The 22,336-nt window shown below is 35.6% G+C and overlaps 1 protein-coding gene and 1 pseudogene across 1 annotated transcript; one reads left to right on the forward strand and one right to left on the reverse strand.

Annotated features, from left to right (window-relative positions):
• Positions 1 to 249: 249 nt before the first annotated feature.
• On the reverse strand, positions 250 to 15,025 carry LOC148597084 (metalloproteinase inhibitor 1-like). The gene is made up of 5 exons (XM_088564189.1): positions 14,723 to 15,025; positions 13,840 to 13,919; positions 9,132 to 9,243; positions 1,841 to 1,962; positions 250 to 465 (listed from the first exon to the last, which is right to left on the reverse strand). Exons 1-5 carry the CDS (start codon positions 14,826 to 14,828, stop codon positions 340 to 342), a joined length of 546 nt encoding a protein of 181 aa, XP_088420315.1. The 5' UTR covers positions 14,829 to 15,025; the 3' UTR covers positions 250 to 339.
• On the forward strand, positions 2,471 to 7,753 carry LOC148597085 (uncharacterized; annotated as a pseudogene).
• Positions 15,026 to 22,336: the final 7,311 nt, after the last annotated feature.

Consider the following 22,336-nt stretch of genomic DNA (forward strand, 5'->3'; position numbering starts at 1 on the left):
CATTATCAAAACTCTTGCATCTGTGAAGATTGATTAGAGAATATGTATATTAATTTCCAATACATAGTAATGTACTTACACAAATTTAATCCATTCACATAAAATATAAAAAAAACCTCGTGCAGTAGTCTATGAATAAAGTCACGTTGTATACTTATAACTATTTATCCACATATCAATTTCTGTAAACATGTGTCATATCAGTGTTTTTGGTATATTGCGTATATTTGAAAGAAAGAAAACACACTATTTTTGACTCTCAATAATTTATTAAATTAAAAAAAAATTATCTTTCAATTTGTATATGGACTCTTTCATTTTAACACAAAAAATAAAGATTTAGCACTCCTCCCATCTACATCTTCCACGTTGATTTTTAGCACAGATTGTGTCCCCTGAACATCCACGTGGAGCTTGTCCACAACGACGTTTTCCACGGCGAACTGGGCTCCACTCATATGGTATCTGTTACGAAAATAAAACAAATCACTGTGTGCTTTCAAAGTTATGCTTTATTTGAAAGGGGCGTTTATAATGTCACGTGTCAAATTTGTCGATTTGAGGCAAAAAGTATACAAAATATGACGTTTCGAAATTGGGCAGTTGATAAGCATTTCATTAAGATAGGCCCAGCGTTTTCAAACAGTACGCTAAAATAAGTCAAATCGACACACGTAAAATGCCCCGTTTTACATATATTAAAAATACTTACAAATCCAGTACATTCTGTAGAATAGATGGTAAATCTCCGTCTACATAAAAGTGACCACAATTTAACGTAAATTAATTCAAAACCGGTAAGGCATATTACAAGTGCATTAATGCAAGCGAGAAAAAACTCACAGGTATTATAATAATCAAGGGAACCAAGGTTATAGCGGTAACCAAAAGAATGTAATCCAGGGACAAAGACCTGACATAGAAAACAGACATACACAACCAAGAAAATGAAGTAACTAAAATCATACAAAGTAACAAAAACAGATAGCCAACTCGGACTCCACTAAAAACTGGGAGCATGGACCAGATGCACCGGTAGGGTAAGCGTCATCTGCCTTTAAGAAACACCCGCCAAATTGCTCATGAATAGTCATGTCCCGGGTAGACAAACGAGGAAATGAAAACTATGACACGTTTAATAAATCAGTTTTCATGACGCAGATGGATATATTATAACGATCCACGAGTTCATGATGATGTCCATGAAACTTCTGTAGTGATGATTTCAATTTTGTAGCAACATAACCCTTTTGTTAGAATTCTAGCGCGATAAAAAATAATTCGATACTTTGTCATCGCTTACTTTTACCTTATCGGCATCTTTTCAAATGACCTATCTTTTTATTCTTTAGTTTTTGATTTTTATTAAACAAAATGTAATTATTTGTTACACATATCAACATTCCTATCCATGAAGAATGCATGTTCAACAGGTCACCAAATTCAATATTAAAGGAGGTAGACCTGGGGTTAGGCACACAACTCTTAAAAATCATTGAAACGTTTATATTCAGCATTTTACATCAATCTAATATAAGCATCAAAGAATTACTGATTTCAAGAGTTATGTCCCTTACCCCAGGTCTTCCTCCTTAAATTACATTCGATGAACTTTTAACAGAGAATTTATTTTTCAATAATGATGTAAATGTATCTCACAAATACGTTCGTCTGAATACACAAAAAAAATATATAAAAAAAAATCAAATGATTAAAACTTATTACCCACCAAACGCGTACAAACAAATAATTCCTCGCTTCGTTCATTATTTGAAACATGCATTTATAACGTTTGATTAAAACCAACCAAACAAGAAATATCCATCATGCAGTTACGTACCTTACAATCACAGTTAGACATGTAATCTCCTGATAACCCTCGTGCTGCAGACTCGCTTAAGGCAGCATCTTCTTCAACAAAATCACAAAGAGTTGTCATCATTACTCCATCATACACCATTCCTATTTGAAATTATTTGATTAGATTTAATGTAAACATCTTGTTTGAATTATGCACTCATAATATTTATAAAATCATGCATTATGAATTCAAAATGAATAACCTGCTTATTTTGTTCACTTACATTATTTTGTTACATTGATTGTTTGATATTTCCACCAAAAGTTGTGCCTTTTCCAAAACAATATTGTCTTTTTTCTATTTATTTTTTTTTTATTTTTCATAGTTTTATGGGCACTTAAGGTATCCGACCCATTATAAAAACTTCCGGTCAATTTTCCGAAGTTTACCGAGGTGTCTTATTTCTTTTAACCTCGGTAATTCTCGTAAAGTAAACGAAAGTACACTTAATTTTTATTCAATTTTTTAGAATGAAATAAAATACTTTGAAATTGTATATTTTCAATAAAAAATATAGTATAATCCTTTTTTCTTTAAAAAAATATTGCACGTTATTTTACGAATCGGAAATAAAAATTGCAGTTCATTGCATAACAACAACACAACAACATGGCTGACTCGGTCGTCTGCCGGCATAGACGTGGGCGATTTTCTAAGCCCTCCAGCGCTGACAGTGAACCAGACAGTCGAATCTTCACTAAGAACATAGAAATTGACCATAATTATAGTAAAGATCATATTTGCATGTCGGGAGTAACGGCTTGTGAGGCGTGTTGTCCCGGAATTGACAAACTTCTGCGAAGTTCCAAGATAAACACTAGTACGTCCTGGCATTCGGGCAGAAGATTGACTGAACGGGGCACACTTCTAGACAACCTGCAGTCTTGTAGACAGTGTTTGCTTGGCCCGCTTATTCTTAGCCACAAAATAGTGAAGGCAGAAATGAAATGTGGACTCGGTGGCTACCTGTATGTACAATGTATGACTTGTAACGAGTTAAACCGAGTTGCATATGGTACAACACACAAAGACAACAAAAGCTCCAAGGGGATGCCAAGTTTCAGTATAAACACAAAGCTTGGGGCAGGTAAGAAACAATGTGTCTTGCTTATCAGTTTGATCAGTACAACGTCATATATACATTTGTAGGTCCCCATTTCAGACAGAGCCTCACTCCTTAGACTAAGTATAGGGAGCAAAACTCTGACTGAATTAGCATGGTATTCTTAGGGTGGGAGCAAAGTTATATCTGAAATGGGGGTTGGGTCAGGTGGAGATAACCTGATTTCTGGACTTGTTCTGAACCTGTTAATGTACTTCTAGTCGAATACCCATACTGTCATTTTCAATTCTCAAACATTAAAAGAAAAAGACAATAGTAAACAGCAACACATGCCCATTTCAAGGCTTGTAAAAATAGTCTCAAGTAGTTAAATTTACAGAACAATGGTTTATTCATATTGAAGATTGGCTTTGAGGCAAAATGCCCTGAAAAAAAAGTAATATTAAAGTTCAAGCTTTACGAGCCTGAACAACAAAAAACAACAAAAAACAACTTAATTTGGTGTAAAAGTGATTTATTTATATCCATTGAAATTTTGACATGGACTGTAAATGATAGGATTCAAACCAATTGCTACTTTTATAACATTTTTTTATATTATTTTCATGATTATGTGTGATGCTGCTACTGTAATTTGAGATGTAAAAATATGTACTTTGTATGATATTGATATATTTTGAATTTTCCTTTCAGCAATGATAGATGACTTAGGGGGTCCACAAAGAGTGAATAATGTCCTTTCCACACTGAACCTACCCCCTATTTCCCATAAAAATTTAAAAGTGATGGAAAGAAGAGAAGGAGAAATGACAGAAGGTTTCGAAAACTTAAGTGTGGAGCAGAGAGGCAGAGAGGCTTTTGAATCTGAAATGAGGTTAGTTATTTTGTAACATTAATTAAAATGCATCTGCTAGAAATTTACATGTACTTGTAAATCACTCATTGAAAGTGTTTTAAAATGTATAAGAAATGATACTGAAGCTATGACCTTGGCAAAGAATCAAAAGATACAAGAGACAAAGGAATAATGTTTTATTTTTGTGTTCCACTAAAAGTTGTACATAAAGGTATTTTTTATGATTATAATCTGAATTTTATATTATGTGCATGCACTGCACATGTCAAATATGTGTGTATGTGTAATTTAAAAATTGAATAGATGTAACAATAAGAAGAAAAAAGGTCCATTGTTTTTGTATTATCCCGCATGATTGTATATCCATTTTCTATTCGGATTTTTCAATGTTTTGAAAAAAATATATTATTCAACAGGAACTTTAATACTATAGAAGATGTAAATACAGCTAATAATACATCAGTTATATTTAGTCCATGTCAGTATGTTACATGTAAGGGTAATCAAGGGAACCAAGATTGTATTGGAAATCAAAAGAATGTTATCTAGGGACAAGGACCAGACAGGGAAAACAGACATACACAATAAAATAACATAAAATAATATGTGTAAAACAACAAATGTAAATGAGCAAATGAGACTCCACTGGGAGCATGGACCAGGTGCACCGGTAGGGTTAGCGCCATCTGCTTTTCAAGAAACATCTGTCAATAGTAACATTGTTTTAAATGTATATGTATTATAATTGCTTCTTGGTAACTAAAATAGTTTGGTTTCAGTATAAAATACATTACACCACTTAACACATTTTGTCACTAACATTTTTGGTTTTGTTTTCAATTTTGTTGATTTTATTTTGACAGATATGCATCTGGGCCTGCTGTGAATTCTTTTGGAAAGACTGTTTGTGCAGACCATGGATGGCAAAAAAGATGATTTGATAGTTTAACTGGTAATGCATAGTTTTGCTCTACATAATGTATGGAGGCTTACATATGATTTTTTAACAAAAGACTTCAAATAATTATAAGGCTGTCTTCGTAAGAATAATGCAAAATCTGAAAAAATTTAATACACCCCAAAAAAGGCTACATATTTTTATTCTTGTTATTAAGTTGTTTTATTGGTCTATACTATGAAATTAGTAATTATTCATTCAAATCTGCCTGCTCTTAAGATATAATCAACATTGAAAATCCAATAGCTTCTATTGTATTTAAGTGTTATTTACAGAGTTATCTCCCTTAATTTTGTTTGTTTGTTGAGATTTAACGTCCGAGCAGCAATATTTCAGCTATATTCAGACGATGAACATGAAAGTGATGATAAAATGAACATGAAATGTTGATGAAATAAAATGGGATGGGACACAAGGACAATGGGGTCGATAAATTTTGATTGCCACTGGAAATAGGGAGAGATGGGTAGCAATGCCACGTTCCTCGCACGTTAAAGAACCCTACTGTGGTATTCTCCCGGAGTAGGAACCATAGGGCTCCGCCACAGGAGGCTAAATTGCCCGACCCTACCCATCTCTCCCTATTTCCAGAGGCAATCAAACTTTGTTGACCCCATTGTCCTTGTGTCTCATCCCTTTTGCATTTCATCATCATTTCATGTTCATTTTATCGTCAATTTCATGTTCATCGTCTGAATATAGATGAAATATTGCTGCTCCGACGTTAAACCCCAACAGGCAAAAACAAACTGTTCACAGACATTCCAAAAGAATGGGCTTTCCCCAGGCAGCTATACAGTTTCATACAACTTAAAGAAAGACATTGAAAAGAGAAAAGCGTCAAGGAAAGTCCATATTACCAGAACAGAAATTACGCCGCCTAAAACTAAAGGAAGAAAGATCAACTTCCAAAGGAGCATGTGAGGCGTCAGAGGATGCAAGCTGTGAGTCCGGTACGTACAACAGAGTTAGACCAATCCTAAGATGAAGGTTTTTGATCTGCTTAGATTCTTGTCACATATTAACTTTGTATGCCTTTTGTAGCTAGTTAAAATTATCTACAATGGAAAACCCATTGGTATACATTCATGTATGCGGTACATTTATGGGTGAAATTTGCCCTGTTTTGTGAAAATTGATATTTGAGTCCAGTCAAAGTTTTACTTGCTGTTGTTGAAGAAGAATTGCTTATATACTCAAAGAAGGGTCAAAATAAGTTAATTGTGAATATGACAAAATTTCTTGAATTATGTGAATTACTATCAACATTTTAACATAAAATTGAACTCTCTTCGTCAACTGCAAAGACTCAAACAGACGTGCATCTTCATGGTTGTTTCTTTTCAGAGATAAGTCTAACAGAACAGGCAGATGACATTGAAATGATTCCTGATGCTATTTCAAAGCCAGCATTTACTTCAGTACCACCTTTGGCCAATCCAACTTTTGTTCTAATAGATTTAGAAACTACAGACTTGAGTAAGTAATGGTACTTTTCAGGTACCAAATCAGGTCTACAGAGGAACAAATAAGTTATACAATTATGCAATTTGTAAAATCCTTGTTCCTATACGCTAACATTTACAATAAACAATGCCTGATGCCATGTTTGATGATATTAGCTTTATGTCTGTTTTCAAAGAAATAAGAGGTCTTGAAATATGAGGATGTTTTACTTACAGAAATGCCTACATTAAGCTAGAATTTTTGTTACATTTTGAATCCAATTATACATTTATATATCAAATATCTAAACCATTCATACCCTGCATATGGGACCGCTTCGGTGGTAGCATGCTCACCATAAGTGTAACAATTTGTGAGATTGATCACACTAAACACTTTAAAGTTAGTAGATACTGCTATCTACATGTTAGTCAAAACAATGCATGTAGGAGAAAGAATGAATATTTGTTGGCTATAAGTCAAAGTTAGCACAATAAAGATCTGAATCGGCATGTAAGACTACTTCAATGTATAGTATGTTTGTTCAAACATACATTCTTAACAGATCTGCTAAAGAACAATCAATAAAGGTCATTTATATATGCAAGACTGGGCAAGGAGAATATGCATGAAATCATTCAAAATTTATTCCTATTTATTTTCTGACAGGCAGAAGAAATATATTTCCACACATTGTGCAGAAAGCAGCAGAAGAACACAGAACACAGATTAATTTCTCCTGAAATGCCAATGTCCGATGAAGCTGAACAAGTAACTGGGATTGTTTGGAATGGACAAAAACTTTCGTTAAAAGTGTAGAACTTGATTTTGTTAATATTAGGGCTGCCATATCAGATTTTTTTTCTTTGGTTAAAAAAAATCAATTATGTTTAACTTGTAGCACATAATGGGAAAAGTTTTGATTTTTGAGTTTTGTCAGCAGCTGCTTATAATTGTAGAATGTTTGATAACTTTACAAAAACTGTAGTAGGACTTGTAGACTCATTAGCTTTATTTAGATCACAATTTCAAAAAATTGGAAAATACAGTCAACCTTATCTAGCCCAACATTTTTTTTAAGGAAATCTATAATGCACATAATGCTGAAGATGATGTAAAGATGCTTGACAAAATACTTATTGCAGCAAATATAACCTCTGAACAACTGTTTAAGTACTCATATCAAATAAATAGTCATCTGATACAGGAAAACTTCATCAAGGCAAAATCTAAGAACTTGCCAAGTTTTCATCCCCTTATTGCTAGTGATGGATGTAATGAAAATGACAACATCAGAGAACATGGCTGGGTCAGGTTTAAGCTGTGTACATTTAAAACTTATATATGTTCGTAAAGGAGAAGATGGTCTTCTTGATGTTCTTGATGTCAAACAACATTTTTGGAAAACCTAGGGTTTCAAATGATAAAAGATTAATGTCGTCTGTGGTACAAAGATTATGCAAGTTTTTTGCAGAATTGTTAAAGTGTTCATTAGCTCATTTGAACCATAGTTCTGTATGTATCATTTTGGACTTATGTATCCCATGCTTTGAAGCAGTGTGTGTATAGTGAAAACGATGACCATTTTTACCATGCAATTACTTTGCGTGTGGTTAACCCATTGTTATGAAATTTGGATATTATTTTACTATTGACTAAAGGAAGGTTCCTACTACTTTGTTAAATGTTTGGTCTATTTTCAACATTTTTTTAACTGATTCCTTATAAAAAGTCTTGCTGGTGTTTTTGTCAATCAGATTTCAGATATCCCATTCAGTTTTTGAGTTATAAACGGTAAAAGAGGCCCCATACCAAAAAATTGACTCTTATTTTTGGTCTGATTTTGAAATATTTTGATTGAATTTAAAATTGTGTGCATATAGTGTCCAAACCTGTTGTTGTGTCCATAATGAATTGAAAGTCACTATGCTTAAGTGTGCCAAAAACTAATATTCTGTTTGCACTCTCAAGTGTTCAGGATTTGACCTTTGCAGTTGTATCATGCTGCACTCTGTGAAGCTTTTTATTCTTATTTTATTTGATAAGACGTGATCAGCTATAGCTATACAATGTCCCTATTATGACACACTATCAAAGTTCTATGCAAACTTAAAGTATTGTGAAAAACAAAAGAGATAAACTGAAACGAGACACAAAAAAATATATAATTGATTTGCCAGTCTACATCTCACCACAATAACCTTGTCATTACGAATCTTAATTCATAGAAATTGGCACGGTAAAAGTATTTGATTTTTTTTTACAACATAAACAATAACTGAAGTTATTTTTAATGCAAATGTTGAGTGCCTCAAAAAATGTTGTATTTCTGGACTCCTTAATTTCTGAGGTGGTGCCTATTTAGCCTTTTCTTCTATTTCTATTTTTAGTAACAACCATACATGTCTAAAAATAGAAAAACCTATAGCTATGAGGATTTTATTAGTTTCAATTGATAAAAACATCTTTATGGTTCCTCTTGAGGTATATAGTAGTATATCATATTAAAGTGGTTACTGTCATTTGAACACTTCTTGTACCCCCTAACCCCCTCACCCCCAAAATATGGCAAAAAAGGGGAGGGTAATGTAACCAAGCCCTTTGCTAATACTTTGAACATTTTACAGATTTTTATTTCATAGTAAGAACCACTTGACACCTCTGCTTATAACTATTAATAAAAAACCAAAATATTTTGCTGGTTGTTTTTGGACCATTTATGGATCGGATACCTTAAATCAATCTGTAATAGGCAGATGTTATACATTTTTTTCAGACTTCCAAGATGAGCGCAATTCATTTTACCCAAATGATCAATCCATTACACATCTTTTAAAGCCAATGAACTGGTGTTTACAGAATTTTAAACTATTTCTACTTCGATGGTCATATTCTTTACTTTTTCGGCTCATTGCATTGTGTTCCCTCTACAATATTTTTTATATACCTGAGATGAAATACGATGCACCGGATCGAAGTAATATCGGTCCGCACATTCCAGAATCATTCGGTGTTGATACTTTTGATCTGTCTGAAAGTTCCCTTAATATCTCTTCTCCCTACAGAATGTTAAATAATCAATAAATTTGTTTTGATATTTTAAATGCAGTTTAATATCATTTCAAATTACAGCGAGACGTGTTCTCTTCGTCAGAATTTTGATATTTAAGACGGTGAATGCAGTAAATTTGGCACTTACTCCGTTTATGAGTAGTATGTTTTTATGAAAATATTCATCAAACAATGAAAAAAATTTCAGGAAATTGACCAAAAATAGTCCCTAATATTGAATTTTAATCGATTACATACCGATTTATAAGGAAAAAAAGCTGTAAAAGTACAAAGTTGTTACGCACCGATCATGATAGTGTAAGGAAAAAGACCAGACATGGAAAACAGACATACACAACAAAGAACATAAAGTAACTAAAATAATACATACAAAGTAACAAAAGCAAATGAGCAACTCGGACTCCATTAATCCGTGCAGGTCCGGGTGTGAAAAGAATAGGCCTGCAGCAGCACTATGCTTGTCGTAAAAGGCGACTAAATAGTGCTCAGAAGCATAACCGGGGCTAGGGCGCTCTGCCCACAGAGCAACTGGGTTGTGTGCCCAAGGTGGTGGAATAGGGTACCCCTGGCGTGTTACATGCTGGGGTTGTCAGGCTATAATATGGCAAACCTGGACGCAAACCATAGTGGTGCACCGTGTTGAAAAAGATGTCACGTTCCTCGCACGTTAAAAATTCCTACTGTGGTATTCTCCCGGAGTAGGAATTATAGGGCTCCGCCACAGGAGGCTACCCAACTCTCCCTTTTTCCAGTGGCAATCAAAATTGCTCGACTCCATTGTCATTGTGTCCCGTCCCATTTTTTATTTCATCATTTCATGTTCATTTTATCATCCACTTCATGTTCATCACCTGAATATAACTGAAATATTGCTGCTCGGGCGTTAAATCAACAAAGTAACAAACAAACGGACTCCACCAAAAACTGGGAGCATGGACCAGGTGCAACGGTAGGGTAATCGTCCTCTATTTTTTTTTAAAAACATCCGCAGAGTTGCTCTGAAAAAGTCAAGTCCTGGGAAGACAAACGAGGAAAGGAAAACTATGAACCTTTGAATAAATCAGTTTTCATGATGAAGATGGATACACCATAACGATCCACGAGTTCATGATGACGACCAAAAAACTTCTGTAGTGACTTCAATCTGGTATTAACATAACACTGTTCCAGAAGTCTATTTGTTCGAGTTCTAGCGCGATGCCAAAAGTCTGCGTAGCCTCTGCAAGCTGTGGCATAACGTATGAGTTGTGATATGAAAACTACGCAGGTGCTTAAGGGTTGTTTCCACAGATGAAAGGAAAGTTGACAATACTGAATGAAAAGTAATCACGTTTGGTCAATAGTTTTTTCCTTTACCATCGATTTCTACGCGTATGTCAAGATATGAGGCTGACCTTAACGTGTCTGTAGTATCCTTAATCTCAAGTTCTTTGGGGGTAGATGCGATGTATCAAATCCCCGAAATTAGGATTGTTTAAAGATAATACATCATCTTTATAGCGGAAACTGAGATTAAAGAATCTAGCCAAACGATATTCTTTCTTTCGGATCATATCAGCTATAGATTCAGCCTCATAAGAGTGAAGGAATAGGGCAGCAAGTAAAGGAGATCGACATCGAGAATTGTTATTCTGTTTAATGCAGAGATGCCAACCCCATTTGATGGTATTTAGGATTAATAAAGTAATGAAACTCTGAGGAAAATGAAGCAACATCCTGCATTCTATGGCTCTCCTGGCATATATTTTTTTAACTTTTGTAAAGAGTGTATTAAAATTTCTCTTGGTTAACATGAAACATTACTCAAAACTGAAGTTTGATGTTAATTACTGCACCTCAATGGCATGAATAGTAACTTGTGAATACATGTTGATAATTAATCAAACTTTAAGCACCATTAGAATTAGTAGATGTATACTCTTTGCTTTGCTGAAGTTTCCAAATATGCACAATATTACACATACTAAGGCATCATGGTCTCCATGTAGTGAAATGAAGTAAACACAAGCTGAATAAAAATGAAGTTTTTCAAGATGCTACCACAATTTTAGGGAGACCAGTTACCACTGCTATGATACCCTACATACCAGTAACGAAGAGACATACATGTAACATACAAATCACAGTGATGGCTGTAACCACTGACAGAGTGGAAAACAAACAGTTGTAGTCGTACTACTATATTTTGTTAAAAGTACATTACAATGACGAAAATGCAATTATTGGATTACCGTTGGTAGACATATGACAAAGTTGTATGATACTTACCTTTTAACAAAATTACAATGAACAAAAAGGCAAGTATTGGATTACCGGTGGTAATCCAATAATTGCATTTTTGTCATTGTAATGTACTTTTAACAAAATATAGTAATACGACTACAGACGGTAATCCAATAATTGTATTTTTATTATCGTAATGTACCTTTAACAAAATATAGTAGTACGACTACAACTGTTAGTGCGTGACGCAGTTTTCGTTAACAGTTCCAAAGAAGACTCTTCTAACGTCACAATCACTCCCATCAATTTGACGGATATTTTGAAATATTTTGTCATGCACGAGCAAAGAATAATATCAACAAGAACAAAGGAAAGAAATACATACTAACGATAAAAAATGATTGATTGATTGTTTGAGTTTAACACCCAGGAGCCTGAATCGCTCAACTGGTTGAATTTTGTATTTCAAGGGCAATAAATTTAACATGAAGTTGTCCAACAATGTTGACTCAAGAAGACTTTGGTAGGACTTATCATAAGGATCGTTTCAGCAATTGAAAGTTTCTATCTATCCAAGATATTGGCTGAAAACTGTTAAAAAACTGTCATTTTTCACTGTCAAGGGCAATAACTCTTACAAGAAGTCGTCTGACAACTTTTATGCTTGAGCCCCGTGCAGGACCGGGTGTTAAAAGAATAGACCTGCAGCAGCGCTAAACTTGTCGTAAAAGGCGACTAAATAGTGCTCAGAACCTTAGCCGGGGGCTAGGGCGCTCTGCCCACAGAGCAACTGGGATGTGTGCCCCAGGTGGTGGAATGGGGTACCCCTGGCGTGTTACATGCTGGGGTTGTCAGGCTATAATACGGAAAACCTGACCGCAAACCATAGTGGTGCTCCGTGTTGGGAAAGATGCCACGTTCCTCGCACGTTAAAGAACCCTGCTGTGGTATTCGATAGGAGTAGGAACCTTTGCGCTCCGCCATAGGAGGCTAAATTGCCCTACCTTACCTATCCCCCTATTCCCAGTGGCAATCAAAATTTGTCGACCCCATTATCCTTGTGACCCATCCTTTTTTTCATTTCATGTTCATTTTATCATCCATTTCATGTTCATTGTCTGAATATAGCTGAAATATTGCTGCTCGGACGTTAAACCCCAACAAACAAACAAACAAACTTTTATGCTTGAAGACTTTTGTAGTCCTAATAATAAGGATCGTTTCAGCCATTGAAGAAATTTTGCTAAACCTAACGGTTTTGAAGATATATTCGAAAAACTACTGTCTGACCTCTACGTTCTATTTTTTGCAACGATGTCAACATTGTTCTAAGCAATATACCCCTAGAAACACAATATTACAAGTTTGGTTTCAATTTGTAAAGTAGTGTCAGAAAAAAGATTGTTGAAAGAAATAACATTAAAAATAGCAAAAAAACGTTAAAAAGGGCAATAACTCCAACATGGTATAATGGATTAAAATGACCGCAGATAGATCTTGTCATTCGGAACACTTTTACAGTGTCATAATTTGACTAAACGTAACGGTGTTGGAGATATATTCAAAAAACATACTGTCTGACCCCTATGTTCTATTTTTAACAACAGCGGCCATGTCTTTCGACGGATCAATAATCCCTACAACACCTCTATGCAGGATACCACAAGGAACATTCATACCAAGTTTGATTCTAATTGGTCAATTAGTAACAGAGGAGAAGAGTTTTGAAAAAAAATATTAACGACGACGGACGTCAAGTGATGGCAATAGCTCACATGACTTTCGGCCAGGTGAGCTAAAAAGGGATGGGATACAAGGATAATAGGGTTGACAAATTTTGATTGCCACTAGAAAAAGGGAGCGATGGGTAGGGCCAATTTCAGCGTCCTGTGGCGGAGCCCTATGGTTCCTACCCCGAGAGTGTTACACAGTAGGATTCTTAAGTGTGCGAAGAACGTGGAACCTTTCCCAACATTTTCGGTATTATGGCAAGACGACCCCAGCATTTCACATGCAAGAGGTACCCCATTCCACCATCTGAGGCACACAACCCAGTTGCCCCGGCCAGGTTTCTAAACACAATTAGTATTTAGACACCTTTTACGACAAAGACAAAATATGTATCTACAATTGTTTAAGTTAAATAAAGACGGTCTGAAATTGGCAAACAAACAAAATCGAAGTGTAGAACCAAGCCCACACAATAAAATAGACCTAAAATCATTGACTCTTTTCCGTAAACAGTTGATTACTTGATTGTTGTCTGTTTTACACCCAGTCACAAATATTTCATGATTATTCGGCGCAAGAAGTTTAAAGACATCCATGACAATTAAACTATGAACACTGATGATACTTACCTTATAAACTTCTCCGATAACAACCGAATACATTGTATACGCAATGCCCACATTTACATCTTCCACTAGTGCTTTTATAACTAAAATCATAAAAAAATATATAATTATATTCATGTGGATGAAAACAAAAAATTGGTTTCTTCTTTAATTAAAAGCTTTGAATATGCTTCAGAAGGTCTACATAAAATCCCTATTGGATATTTCGTATTAAATATTTACATTATCAAATCAAATTTTATATTTTATTTTTTTTATAATTTCAATCGAATTTTAATTAAAAAATTAATTTTTCAACTTAATAGAAGTTTTTTGGTAGACATCATGAACTCTTGGATCGCTATAGTTTATCTATCTGCGCCATGAAAACTGACTTGTTCAACGTGTCATTGTTTTCCTTTACTCTTTCGTCTTCCCGGACTTGACTTTTTATGAGCAACTCGGCGGGTATTTCTATAAAAGCAGAGGACGCTTACCCTACAGATACACCTGGTCCATGCTCCCAGTTTTTAGTGGAGGCCGAGTTGCTCATTTGTCTTTGTTCCTTTGTATGATTGATTTTAGTTACTTTATGATTTTTTTTGTATGTCTGTTTTTCATGTCTGGTCTTTGTCCCTGAATTACATTGTTTTGATTACCGCTATAACCTTGGTTGCCTTGATTTCTCTCAAAAAACTAATTTCACCATCCTGCATATCAAAAATGCCTTCCATCTTCCAATATGGCTTATGGGAAGTTTTTCCCCATACAGGTACGGCATCATTACATTGGTATTCTTATAGTATTTAAAGCATGAAATGACCAACTACTCGCGGTTAAGCCGTAAAAAAAAATATCGGCTTCAAATCTATTCCATAATTTAGAAAATTCAAATTAAAAGTCTTACCTATATCTGCGTCGCAAACAGCTTGTTGGGTGTATCTGCTGGGACAATGACACGCAAGTGTAGAAGATACAGAAAATACCAGCAAAACAATAACAGTTAGTCCCATTTCTCTAATTTAATACTTCAGAAATTTCGCAACAATTCCAAGTTTCATTAATAAATGGAAGGTTCAAGTTTAAAATTTATAAGAGATGCTTTGATTGGATTCGCCTTCCGTAAACAAACAATCAACTTTATTTCAGACAAGTAAATTATGCTGGCACTAATTATACAACCGTAATAATAAATTGATATTATCATTCCATGGACTGTAATGGCCATTCCCCTGATTATAGAACTGTCGGGTCTAATATAATGATTTTACGAAGATATTTGAGCAATTATTGACAATTACATTAACTGGTATGTCTTACGATTTATCTTCAAATGTAGACGCAGAAAATATTATTCAATACAATTGAATTTGTTTACCATTTCTTTTTTAATAAGCTACAATGCCATAACTGTTACACATGCCTATTCAATTGTATGCATTTAAATGGTTTACACGTGACAAATGATTTATGTCGCACTGATATTCTTTGAGAAGCTTGGAATTCTAATGAGATTTTATATTTCTTCCCGCTGCCTTCATTTTTATCATTGACATTCATATGTTTGAAAATGCATTTTAACTATAAAAAGAAGAAATAAACAAATGAGCAATATTTCCATGTCACTGCAAGGAGCTCTTTGTTTTTGATATCTTGTTCATACCGTCATATACATTATGTTCTACACAAAAAGCAATAAAACTGCAAATCTCACTAAAGGATATCCCGCTCTCCATTCCAATAGTAATACACACAAAATATGAACGGTTTTAAAAAATACTGCAAACGTATTAATTTTTTTTTGGCGCTGTGGACAGAAAACCGCGACAAATAGTACCCAAAAAATTATTTTTTTAGCTCTTTATAACGCTAATTTTTTTAAGGAATCGCGAAACTTGGTACCCAAAATATATCTAGTGTCAATGTCCGCAAATAATTAATACATGGACAGTAGCTGATGTTGCTTACTTCTAATGGAATCCAATACATGTAATATGTTAAAGTGTCTGTCCAAATAAATAGTGACTATTTTAAAGTAGTCACAGAGAAACTATTCCAAACAAGTTATGGGTAGCAGTAACGTCGGATGGACCAACTCCATGATCACTATACACAATCCGGAAAGCAGGGTATAATAAAAATATTACTATGAGCACAGTGTATGAAACTAGTAAAAGAAGGGAAAACTAAGGCATAAATAAAACATCAACCGACCCGCCATGTAAAGGTGAAAAGGGGAAGGCAACAAGTTTATCATGCCCTTCCTCTAAGCGGCTTTGTTTTATTTCACTGCAAATTACATTTAACCTGTATATTATATTTAACAACTATGCAAAAGTCTAAAACAAATTATTGATTTGTATAAATATTTATCATCACAAAACAATCGGGGGTTTAACACCTAAACATAATTATTTCAGCTATTTCCTGGCGATGAACATACGATAGATGATGAATGGAAATGAAATGATAATGAAATGAATAATGGTACGGGACAGAAAGTTAATAGTATCGACGAATTTCAATTGCAACTGGAAATAGGGAGAGGTGGGTATCATCGGGCAATTTAGCATTCTCTAGCGAAGCTGAGGCTCATTTTCCTGTGGAATACCACTAAATGTTTTTTTTTAACATGCGAGAAACGCAGCCATTTTCCCAAAACGGTGCACCACTATGGTTTGTGGTCATTTTTGCTGTATTAAGGTTGGTTGATTGATTGATCAATGTTTCACACCTAATCTGCGATATTTCAGCTTTATACGGGCAATGAACATTGAATGGGTGATAGAATTAGCATAAAATGATGATTAAATGAAAAATTGGATGGGACACAAGAATAATAGGGTCGACAAATTCTGATTGCCACTGGAAATAGAGGTAGGTAAGGTCAGGCAATTTTGCCTGGTACGGCGGCGCACCAAGGTTCCTTCTCCTACCGAATACCGTAGCAGAATTCTTTAACGTACGAGGAACGAGGCATATTTTCCAACACGTTGCACGACTATGGTTTGCGGTCAGATTTTCCATATAATGGCTTTACGACCCCAGCATATAGGATGACAGGGTGACCCTCATTCCGCCACCTGGGGCATACAACCCTGTTGCTCTGAGGGCCTGAGCGCCCTTGTCCCCGGCCACGGTTCTAAGCAGTATTTAAACACCTCCAACACGATTAGCGCTGCTGTGATCCTATTCTTATGAAATCCAGACCCGGATGGGGCTTCTGTTTTATGGCCTGATGACGTAAGCTTTCAGGATGCCAAGGATATCCCATTCAACCACTGGGGATACAAACCCAGTTGCTCTGTTGGTATAGCGGCTTGACCCCCGGTTAAGGTTCTGGACAATATTATTTAGTCGCCTTTTTTGGAAGATGAAGTGAAGCTCCTGGGGTGACAATTGACAAATGAAATTTAATACTCACATTACAAATATATGTAAAAAAGATGTCAAGGCAGTTAAACACATTGGAAAACATTTGTCAAAATTGAGGAGGTTAACAATCTACTATTCTTTTATAATGTCTAATTTTAATTACTGTCCAGTGGTTTGGCATTTCTGTGGGGAGGGCAATACAAAAAAGACAAAAAAAATACAAGAACGCCCTCACGCTTTATTTATGAAAATTGTGAATGTACATATGAAGAATTACTTTTAAAATCTGGTTTTCCATGTCTTAAAATAAGACGTCTTCGATATATGGCAATAGAAGTTTTTTAAAATTACCCATTAAAAGTTTCACTTATTTACATGACATAATATATTTTTTAAAAAATCGCCCCGTCCAGGTCCGGATGTTAAAAGAATAGGCCTGCAGCAGCGCTAATCTTGTCGTAAAAGGCGACTAAATAGTGCTCAGAACCCTAACCGGGGGTTAGGGTGCTCTGCCCACAGAGCAACTAGAATGTGTGCCCCAGGTGGTGGAATGGGGTACCCCTGGCGTGTTACATGCTGCGGTTGTCAGGCTATAATACGGAAAATCTGACCGCAAACCATAGTGGTGCACCGTGTTGGGAAAGATGCCACGTTCCTCGCACGTTAAAGAACCCTGCTGTGGTATTCTCCCTGAGTAAGAACCATAGGGATCCGCCACAGGAGGCTTAATTGCCCGACTCTACCCACCTCTCCCTATTTCCAGTGGCAATCAAAATTTATCGACCCCATTGTCCTTGTGTCCCATCCCTTCATTTCATCATCATTTCATGTTCTTTTTATCATGTTCATCTTTTGAATATAGCTGAAAAATTGCTGCTCGGACGTTAAACCCCAACAAACATCAAATTTAAAAAAAATCTAATTACCCTTTTTAGAATGATAATTTGGCAGAACTTCGTGGAGTATGAACAACACGATTTGTTTTACACTCCGTTAGGTATGCTGGGGCCACACTCTGGAATGAACTGCCAAATGAAATTCGGTTTCAGTCCAATTTGAACCTGTTTAAGTCTCATTGATAACTGGAATGGCAGCTCATTCAGATGTGGCTACTGCAGATCTTAACTTTATAGTTGCTTCTAATTCTCGTTTTATTTTTCTAATCATTTTTAGTTACATAGTATCTCAACAAACACTTTATTTCATTGTACTGTGTGTGTCTTGTGAATTTTATGTGCTGTGCTTCTTGTATGCGTCTTGTTTTATTATTTATTATGTTTTTCTGATATGTATGTAGGCTAAAAGCTATACAGAGCTTATGTTTTATGTTTTACTGAAACCCAAGCAGCAATATTTCAGCTATTTTCAGGCAATGAACAATGAAGTGGATGATAAAATGAACATGAAATGATGATAAAATGAAAAAATGGGATGGGACAAAAGGATAATGGGGTCGACAAATTTTGATTGCGATTGGAAATAGGGAGAGGTTAGTAGGGTCGGGCAATTTAGCCTCCTGTGGCGGAGCCCTATGGCTCCTACCCCGGGAGAATACCACAGTAGGGTTTTTTAAAGTGCGAGGAACTATGGTTTGATGTCAGGTTTTCCGTATTATAGCCTGACAATCCCAGCATGTAACACACCAGGAATACCCCATTCCGCCACCTGGGCACACATCCCAGTAGCTCTGTGGGAAGAACGCCCTAGTCCCCGGCTAAGGTTCTGAGCACTATTTAGTATTCATTTTGGACAGCACCATTTTGTTTTCGATAGTTTCGAGTCAGGTTCGTTACATACTTGCATGTATATATCTAGCATAGTTTTGTTCTTATTTGCCGCACTATACTATTTAATTTGTAATTTAATTAATAAAGTGTTGTATGAATGCGTGCGTAAATGGTGAACTGGTTTGTTTAATTAATTGCTTAACTTTTCATTCATAGTTCATTTCCATTATTCTTTAAATTCAATTGCAATAAACTTTCTATTAAAATAGCAAACCAGTTCCGTGAGATTTGCATACATTTGCATACATCATTGCAAATATTTAGAGTGTCGAACGACGCGGCTAATTTTAACAATAATGATTAAATGTAAAATTTATAACTGGTTCATTTTTACGGCCGATACTTTAACTCTCCTCAAAGGTATAGAAATTACTATATCATGGGTCAATTCTTATTGACTGATATTTCATGGTCAGGAGACTCCATTATCCAACTCATGATGTTTATGATGTAGGAGCAGTTGCACAATTATGTGAGGTAACTGCTATTTAATTTTCTTGGTATAATTTTGTTGTGTATTTCACTTGTTACGGCAAATGCAAGCAAATATAGCTTCACGCATCTGTATGTTTTATTCAATTATAAATCTGGTCAATTTACTTTAGATTTTTCCATGATTAGTATTTAATAGCGTCGATTAATGACGAATCATTAAAGTAGGAATTGATTTCATTTGCTCTTTTGAAATGAACGCATATTTCGTTTCTTTTGCATTTTTGCAATTTTTAGCTAAGATTAACTTCACTTAGTATTACGCTTAATGTTATACCCTTTACATGCTAGATGTATATATATTGATATGTTCATTTTTGTTACAGTGCCTTTTTATTCTGGAACTGAAATTGATTGAACCCTGACAGCGTTTGTTTGTTTGTTTGTTCCTTTGTTTGTATGTTGGGGTTTAACGTCCCAGCAGCAATATTTCAGCTATATTCAGACGATGAACATGAAATTGATGACAAAATGAACATGAAATGATGACGAAATGAAAAAGGGATGGGAAACAAGGACAATGGGGTCGACAAAAGTTTATTGCCACTGGAAATAGAGAGAGATGGGTAGGGTTGGGCAATTTCGCCTCCTGTGGCGGAACCCTATGGTTCCTACCCCGGGAGAATACCACAGTAGGGTTCTTTAACGTGCGAGGAACGTGGCATCTTTCCCGACACGGTGCACTACTATGGTTTGCGGTCAAGTTGTCCGTATTATAGCCAGACAACCCCAGCATGAAACACGCCAGGGGTGCCCCATTCCACCACCTGGGGAACACAACCCAGTTGCTCTGTGGGCAGTGTGCCCTAGCCGCCGACTAGGGTTCTGAGCACTATTTAGTCGCCTTTTTCGACAAGTTTAGCGCTGCTGCAGGTCTATTCTTTTGACACCTGGACCTGCATGGGATGTTTTAACAACTGAACGCTGCTTTCAGGTGAATCAATAACATAGTTGTATAATCGTCAACCTTTCATAAAACAGTCAAGATTGTTTTAAACCACTGTTCAATTAAATATTTAATAGCAACAGACCTGTAAAAATCATATACTGGGAATGATTTGTTAATTATTCATCAACTTGTCCTTGTTTGTATCGCTCAGTTGAATTATTATATGTATGTGAATCCGTTATGATTCTTTAATAGCAAATAAACCTGCAATTAAGGTGGTAGACCTATGGTAAGGGACGCAACTCTTGCAAATTATTGGAACGGTAGTATTCAGCGTTTTACATCAATATTAGGTAAACATCAAAGTAACTTGTAATGATTTTATTCTATTTCAAATGAAAGCTTGATAGGCTTTGGTGAAATTGAATACGATAGAAACATACTACTGATTTCTACCTCCTTCATTTGCTATTCTTTGCTACTTTGACTATATGTTCATAGACTTGCTACATGTCTCACGCTAAATTCTCTCTGTAATATATGTATTCTTTTATCATCACTTTCAACTATTCGTTTATAAGTTTATATGACGCGCGATTACATGTAATATGAATTTCCTACATATTTCACAACAGTGCATTCAGGTGCTATTTCTTTGGTTCAGATTTGAAGCCACTCAAATAAATCCTCTACTTCCGGAAAATTAACAAATCCTACTTTGTTCTCAAACTCATCCAAATGTCAAACAAAATTCGCTTTTAAAACTTAATATTATTTTGTTTTGTTTCTAGATGACCATTCCTTATACACCTTTGTAGACATACTCATGGTGAATGGACAATAAGTGCCGAGATGCAGAAATAATTCGACATCTATCTTTCACATCTTTATCTATCTCTTTGTTAGCTCATCAAAATTTATTCAAACCTATACGTTCAGCTAAAGAGCTAACTAGTCAAATATGTTTGTTGGGGTTTAACGTCCGAGCAGCAATATTTCAGCTATATTCAGACGATGAACACGACATTGATGATAAAATGAACATGAAATGGCGAAATGAGAAAGGGATGGGACACAAGGACAATGGGGTCGACAAATTTAGATTGCCACTGGAAATAGGGAGAGGTGGGTAGAGTCGGGCAATTTAACCTCCTGTGGCGGAGCCCTATGGTTCCTACTCCGAGCGAATACCACAGTAGGGTTCTTTAACGTGCGAGGAACGTGGCACCTTTCCCAACACGGTGCACCACTATGGTTTGCGATCAGGTTTTCCGTATTATAGCCTGATAACCCCAGCATGTAACACGCCAGGGGTACCCCATTCCACCACCTGGGGCACACATCCTAGTTCCTCTGTGGGCAGAGCGCCCTAGCCCCCGGCTAGGGTTCTGAGCACTATTTAGTCGCCTTTTACGACAAGCTTAGCGCTGCTGCAGGCCTATTCTTTTAACCCCCGGACCTGCACAGGTAAACTAGTCAAAAAAAAAACCACAGATAATTTAGTTTTGCTTCAGTTTAAGTTTAGATTGTTTGTAAATTTTTTTTACAGCTAAATGTAGTTTTCTGTCAATAACGTAAATCTGTCTTCTATTTTACATGTCTGTATTCATGTCTGTATTCATAATTAATTGAATTAATAAATTATCGAACTTTAATTATCTCTTAAAACTATAGGTTATACAAGACGAACGACTCAGTAACTTATGCTTTAGCCCGTGTGTTTACGAACACAGTATTTGACAATATAAAGGTACTTTGATCGACCACCGTACTACGGAAAAGGAGTTCAATTTCAAGCTTCAATAGAATATTTCAACCAATTCAGGATGGTTGGGTTGGCTTCCAACTAAATTCGTCAATTTTTGACAATCAAGTCTAGGATATAATACTTTCCCACTCTTGGCAAAAGTCCTTCACAGAGCAGATCTCAGTCACCCCACGCACCCGGGTCCTGCCAACAAAAGCACCCAAGATACAA

The sequence above is a fragment of the Perna viridis genome, chromosome 15, assembly GCF_037379345.1.
Source record: "Perna viridis isolate PV_CMFRI_1.1 ecotype Kerala chromosome 15, ASM3737934v1, whole genome shotgun sequence".
Lineage (NCBI taxonomy): Eukaryota > Metazoa > Mollusca > Bivalvia > Mytilida > Mytilidae > Perna > Perna viridis.